This window comes from Charadrius vociferus, unplaced genomic scaffold (genome assembly GCF_000708025.1).
Source record: "Charadrius vociferus isolate BGI_N301 unplaced genomic scaffold, ASM70802v2 scaffold34, whole genome shotgun sequence".
Classification (NCBI taxonomy): Eukaryota; Metazoa; Chordata; class Aves; order Charadriiformes; family Charadriidae; genus Charadrius; species Charadrius vociferus.
The window spans coordinates 1,050,295-1,057,220 of record NW_009647989.1 but is presented as its reverse complement, the minus strand read 5'-3'; the positions used below and the strand labels follow the sequence as shown (position 1 = coordinate 1,057,220).

The window sequence follows — 6,926 nt, the reverse complement described above, 5'->3', positions numbered from 1 at the left end:
TTTGCAATCAACCAGTTAGAAATACACCCACAGGAAAAAGTCAGAACTATTTTCACATGTTCACGGACAAGTGACTGAGACATATGCCCTAGCCATGCTGACAGAGAGCAATCATCTTGTTAGGGAACCAAAGAATGTAACACTTTGAATAATGAAAAATAATATTGTGTAATAACTTTAAAATATTTAAATTCATTGTGTACCAGTGCAATATGACAGACTGCATTACATATCAGGACAAGTACTTTGCATTCCAAGGGATCTGCAGGTTTTGCGGGAGGGGGAGGCTGGTGGGGGGGAAGGCCAAACAACCCTGGACTTTGAGATAGAACCCACATAGATATTCTGCAAGTAATCTTTGATTAAGGTGTGGAAGAACAGTTCCACTCAAATATCAGCACCACCAACGCTAGTTTTAACTGGGTTTATAGTTTGCAACAAGATACACTAACTTGACTTAGAGTGTCAAGACATGTTCGGTGAACACCTGGAAAGCACTCACCAGCTCGGATTTTGACTGCTTGCGGTGTCAGACGTCTGTTAATATTGTCAATCAATACACGCCTCTCTTCCTCTGTCAGATCTAGGCTATCCAGGATTGCAGGGTCTCTGAGCCAAGCAAAGCAACGTTAAAAAAGTTACACTGAAGTGGAATACGGCACAACATTACCTTCAGGTATTACTTCAATATTTTTATGCTTAATCACAGAGATCTACCAGGCAATGAAAACAAGGAAATTTCCTATGAGTCCATTTAAACACTGGAAGAAAATAAACACATCTATTTCCAAAGTACTTTCTATTGGAAGCATTTAACTACAAAGCAGAAAAGTAGTTTATTCAATCTGTTCTTGGAAGAAAAGATCTGAATTATTATTTTTAATTTTTATCTTTTTAAGAAAAGTAATGAATTCTGTCCAGCTCCATTTGTACATGATACGCAGAGTAAGAAAAATATGTAGCTGCTTGGTATTTATGTTCCCTCCAATGTGAAGATAAACCCATATTGCATGACAGAGAATCCATGATGAATTTGATGTTTTTGAATTATGTCAGTGTTTCGTTCAGACGCCAGATTTTTGTCATTCTACAAAGTAACCTATACTCATTCCATGTTATTCTGTACTCCTTTCTAACAGTGACTGGATCACAGACAGACATTCATCTGCTGGCTACATTCTTGGCTAAAGAAAGAATAAAGGATTTTTAGATCACAAGCTAATAGTTTAAAATCCAGAGATCACAGATGCAAACTCCTCTGCTGTTTATCCATATAAAATAGCAGCTTTTGTTTGAAGAAGTGGTGTCAATTCTCTTTATTGCTGTATTAATTTTAACCAAAATATATCTGAAACAGAGACTATAACCAAAAAGGTCCTCACAAAAATTGTTCCTGTTCTTCCGAGACAGGAGTTGCAGTTCTCTGAAAAGCAATACCAGATCACCTACAATACTACTAGCAGGGAAACATGAACTAATACGGCACAAAAAACAGATGCAATACTGGAGACTGGTCTCTGCTGCTAATAAAATGCCATCTTTCATGATTCTATATACTGAGTATAGGTAGTATAAGGGCTGAACATAAGCAAACAGAATCCAGAAATATGACTGTTTTTTTACACATCAAAAATATGAACCCATATTGCAAAAGTGGTTTATTGGACATGCAAATTCTGCTTCTTCATTTACAACGTACTCTGTTAAATCTTTCAGTTACTTTCATGAGCATTTGGTAGGCATTCAACAAATAGGTCCTGGATGTTGAATTTTTACTGATCAGTGGGTAAATATACTTTAAAATTTTGCCACAGGTATCCTGCTGTGTGAAACTCCAAAATACTAATCCTCAGTACAACACAATTTCTAAAATCTTACTACTGCCATCTAGTGTTCAACTCAAGTTCATCACTCATAAGTTTATGTGCTATAAAAGCAAAATTGGGAATGTTTATTGAGAAATCTATTTTTGGTTTACCAATTTCATGATAAAATCTTTAGAGGGAAAGCAAACAGGTTAGTTCTGAAAGCAAATTAAAATATCAGACTTCAATAAAAATTAAGAGCAACCTATTTCAGTGCATATTCCCTGAACATTGAAATTTCCATCTCTTTCTGTTCATAATTCCAAGTTCATAATCCCATTCCCATTCTTTAAATTTGGAAGTACAGCAAAGTAACAAGCCAGCGTGTTGAATTTAAAGAAGAAAAACTCTGACTGCGAAGTAGAAAAGCGACAGTCAGCTCTGAGTAGAAATATCTTCAGATATTTCACAGAGCTAGATATTTTTGGTAACATCTGCTTGGGACTAAGAACAGGCAAATTCTGACAGACAAACCAAGATAAGTCCTGCTCCTTCTTTTAGGAATATCACAGGTTCATCTGTAGCAATAGAAATCTCTCCAGTGTTTGTAATGACATTTCTTTTACAACTAGGACATAGTATTCCCCAATGCCTCAGTATTTCTCCACATCAAATTAAATTACTGCTTTTAAAAACTTGACATACACAAAGTGGCAGACTCAAAGATGGATAAAAACAAGTCAACTCTGAGACTTCTTTCTCAAGAGCATTGAGAACTTGAAAAAAGCAATTAAGACAGAGAAACCTACAATAAGCAACTGGAAGACTGATGCCAAGATTTACTGGGTTTACTTGACCAGCACAGTCTACGTACCAACTCTAAAAAAACACAAAACAAACCTCAAAAAGAACATTATGATGGATCTATTCCAGGAAATACTTCTAATTATGAAACAAACCCCTAGAAGTTAAAAAAAAAAAGATGTCCTTACGAGACTGCATGCTTGAATGCATCATAAGCACCATATCCTGGTCTTTTGTACTTGTCATCAAATACCCAGGCAGTTCTCTGGAACAGACTCTCAAGCTGCTCATCCTTAGTGTACTCCAAGACTTCAGCAACGTGGCGAAGGATGCTGTAAACCTTGAATACAAAAGGGGTGTTAAAAAACCCAAACCAAATACCAAAACCAAAGAAAAATTTAGAATCAAAAGTAGTATTTAACGGTAAGCCACCTACTTGGAAGCATAAGACCACACAGTAGTAAGGGTGGGAGTCAATGCCTTAAACTACCTGCATGCCTTTTCAATAACATTTGTCCAGTGTGCTAAACCAGCATACACTTTTGGATTTCTGATTGTTTAAATATACCACTTTACATCACAAATTTTCAACTGACATCTTACTTGATCTGTTCATTAATTAAGCAGCAGCTTACCAGAGCACTCCTGGACAGATTAACTGGTTATATATATTTGCATGGGTAAATGAGAATCAGAATATGCCTAATAAATGAGAACAACACTTTATTTTCATATTATCTTATGTCTACGCTCAGGAAAGAAGCTGGCCATACACAGTGCCTGAATATAGCAAAGCAACTTACAGTCTTCGATTTTGTGAATTTGTCTTCACATTTGATTGCCTCCTCTGGAGAAACTCTTCTTTTTGACAAGTCAATATAACCTATCAGGGAAAAATTTGAAAGTGTCAGGCGTTGTGCAAACTACATCTAACTGCTTCAAAAGAAAAACATAGAGAAGACTCTGGCTCAGGATTTGCCCCTTGCCTACACTATCTCTCTGTTGCTACAGAGAGTAACATAACCAAACCTTAATGAATTTGATCAAATCATGAGCCAAATTAGGATACTAAATTATTCTTTCAACTGTAAATACTTAAACAGCAAATCTTTTGTATGCCATTCTTTAAAATTACTACCTTAACATTTTCCTCTACAAACTTAGAAAAAATTTTCATATTTCAGCAATCAGTGACCCATTTTTATGTTGCTGTACACAGTTTTGGCAAAAAAAACCCCAGCATACAAAAAAGCAAGTTTGATGCATATTTTTGTAGTGCTTGACTCAATTTCATTCAATGTTGGCACTCCACCAGTTTAGCTCTCAACATTTTCCTAATAAAGTAGGCCTGGCCTCAAATTCTAACTTTAACTCCTTGGATACCTTTTTGGAAGAACTGTCTGTGAAAGAAATTCTTTTGAACTATTTCTTAGTAAATTTGAAAAGGCCTCCACCTACCCCTCACAAACTACACGTTTGCCAAAAGCTTCAATGAAAGATCACTATGTGAATTCCAGATGCGTTTCTCTGTTAATATGAGAATGAAATGAATTTATAAGAGGAAGAATTCTTTCACTAGAGATGCTGGGAAACTTCAGATCTATCTGAAATAAGTTTCTTTTTATCTTTCTTTCCTCTTTTCTTTTTCTTATCCTGTCATTCATTACTTAATTTCAGAGTTAAACACAGTTTCAGAAGTATTCTAGAAAAGCATAGTACTTGAGAAACATGGTGACAGCAGTCAGGTTTCTAGGAAATGTGCTCAGTGTTTATTTTTATTGTTTCTTTATACCTGGATATAGATTTTAAAGACTGTATGGAACAGGATTATCAAAATCCAACATGCTCTAAATAGAAAATATATTAAAAAACCTTTAGTGTAAAAGATTCAAATGTCCAGAAGGAAAAGACAAAGTTGCTTGTGCAATCTCACCTTGTAAGCTACACAATTCATGTGGTACATTAATTACATACAAGCCATCTATTTTATAGCCAAGGTTCAAGACTTGTTACTGAACAGGACAGACCGTGAGCATTAAATGCTCACCATTTTGACTTTTATCTCTACATCAGATGACTCTTCTCTTCCATTAAGACTTAGAAAATCTACACAGATATCAAAAGAAAACTCCACTTCACTATGGTTTGTTGACCAAACATTGAGCTGGTGAGGACCCACTCAAGCAAATCTTTACTGATGTGATTGATCTCCATTAACCCGATTCCCAAAGGACACAGAGAAACGAAAGAATGATCATAAATATCAGATGGCACGATGATGGTCTGTTTTGCTTAATCACTTGGCAAAAATCAATGAATACCTAAGCCACCTAGTTTATCTGCACTTCTTCTTTCTATGAATTCAATCACGATATAGCCCACAAAATCCCCAAATACCTTTCTCTTTGTCGACTCTTATGACCACCACGCATTCATTCCTCCCGATGCGGATGAGTTTGTTTATGGAACGAATACGTCTTCTGGATAGCTCACTGAGAAGGATCATGCCTTCGATGTTGTTGTACTCCAGCAGGCTGACATAGGCTCCCATTTCAGCAATGGACCGAACGTTGACCATCACTACATCTTCCACCTCTGGAAATTTATGCTGGTAGAACCTACAGCTTAGTCCTGGCATTCTGGAATTGGAGCAGGAAGAAACAAAGATTTTATTTTACAGTACACCACTGACTTCTACAAACATGGTAAAAATCAGCATGGACTAGTGAGGATAGACAGGAACACTGCTACAAAAAATTGCAAAGTAGGGTAAGGTTTGTGCAGTTCATACTTAGGTTTTAATAGAAATTAAATAAATTAACCAGTATTTTAGTATTGCCACAACCAATTGCTAAGATGCTAATTTTTCATATTGAGGTAGAAAAAGCTTGCTACCCAGACTTTATTATCCACTTCAATTGTCATATTACCTATACATAGCTAGAGAGAAGAGACTTCGAGTGGTGAAAAGGTGGCACTGCACACCTTGCATTCATCTAAATTCATGAGGGCGTGTAAAATTTTAAATCAGATTTTAACAGGAGCACATGGGAGAGAAGAAGCCTGCAGCGCTCACGAAGGTATTTGTATGGACATAGTAAGACTGCATTTGAGAGGTTGAGAATATAAGAGGTAGAGTGAAGCTTCTGTGGTACTGAGAAGGAAGAGACTCTACACTCTAGAAGATGACTTTTTAAACTCAGCACAAGATATTTGGAATAATCCTGTAAGACCTGCTCCAGAGGCCATGTGTCACCAAAGAAAGCAAAGGCAATAATTGGGAGACAGAACTACCCTGACATGAATGAAGCACTAAAAAAAGAAAAAAAGCACCCTCCAATGTATTGCTAGTCAGGAGAAAAAAACCTTGAAAAACAAAACAGGATTCTTTCATTATGAATTCAAAAAAAGTACAAAATTAATGCTTCATAATGATGCAGTGCTAAGAAGGAACATTTAAACTGTTAAATTTTCCTGATGATGAATCCATGTACTCATCACTGCTAACCAGGTTAGTTCAATTTTATTTTGTCTATGCCTAGAAGTTTCATACAAAAAGTTTCCTACAGAAGTAGGAGCCTAAGATGCTGAGTCAAATGCATCACTCCTTCAAAAAGTTTGTCGCAGTCACCATTTTGAAGTTTTACCCTTGATCTTTACAGCAGTGCAAATGCTTTCTAGCTATACGAGAATTAAAAAGAGAGTAAGATGGTAATGCCAAGCACTACATACACATGGCCATACAATTCAGAATATCGTATCCACCCTTATTTCCATTCTTGACTTTCAGAATGGGGGAATACAGACTAATAAAGGATTATAAAAACGCTCCTCTACAGGTTTCACGTAACTTCATACAATTTGAAGCTGAACAAAGAACTCCAAGATTAGAAAGAAAAACTTTATAGTTTGCTTTTCTCAACCACCGAATGCAGTTCAGCTCAATCTTACCTGTCTACTTATGAGATACAGAATAAAGATATATTGCAAAGCAACAAACCCCAACCACAGCAAGCAAGAATGGACAAACGCTGCTCTGCACACAGAGCATTTTACTCCTCCCTCCACAGACACAAGCTTTTTCTTTTGGCCTTCTGTGGAAAGCCCCCCCCAGGAGCAAACCACATTTCCAGGACGTTAGAAACGCCTCAGCAAAGGTTTACGTCCCCGCGGCCGCACAGGTCTCAGGAGGAACCGGCGAAAATGGACCAACTTCTGACCAGCGACCCCTCCGGCCGCCGGAGCGCCGCTGACACAGGCAACACCCAACGAGAGCTACAGCACCGGGGAAGGGAAGCGGTCCCCATGGCGGCGACA

At 37.2% G+C, this 6,926-nt stretch overlaps 1 protein-coding gene across 1 annotated transcript in view; it reads right to left on the bottom strand.

Annotated features, from left to right (window-relative positions):
• EIF2S1 (eukaryotic translation initiation factor 2, subunit 1 alpha, 35kDa) overlaps nucleotides 1-5,247 on the bottom strand; it is an 8,320-nt gene extending 3,073 nt beyond the window's left edge. The window contains exons 1-4 of the mRNA XM_009883477.1: nucleotides 5,007-5,247; nucleotides 3,413-3,492; nucleotides 2,798-2,949; nucleotides 503-609 (exon numbers count right to left, since the gene is read on the bottom strand). Coding sequence (XP_009881779.1) covers nucleotides 503-609; nucleotides 2,798-2,949; nucleotides 3,413-3,492; nucleotides 5,007-5,247 — 580 coding nt within the window. The remainder of the gene's footprint in view (nucleotides 1-502; nucleotides 610-2,797; nucleotides 2,950-3,412; nucleotides 3,493-5,006) is intronic.
• Between the last annotated feature and the right edge of the window lie 1,679 nt (nucleotides 5,248-6,926).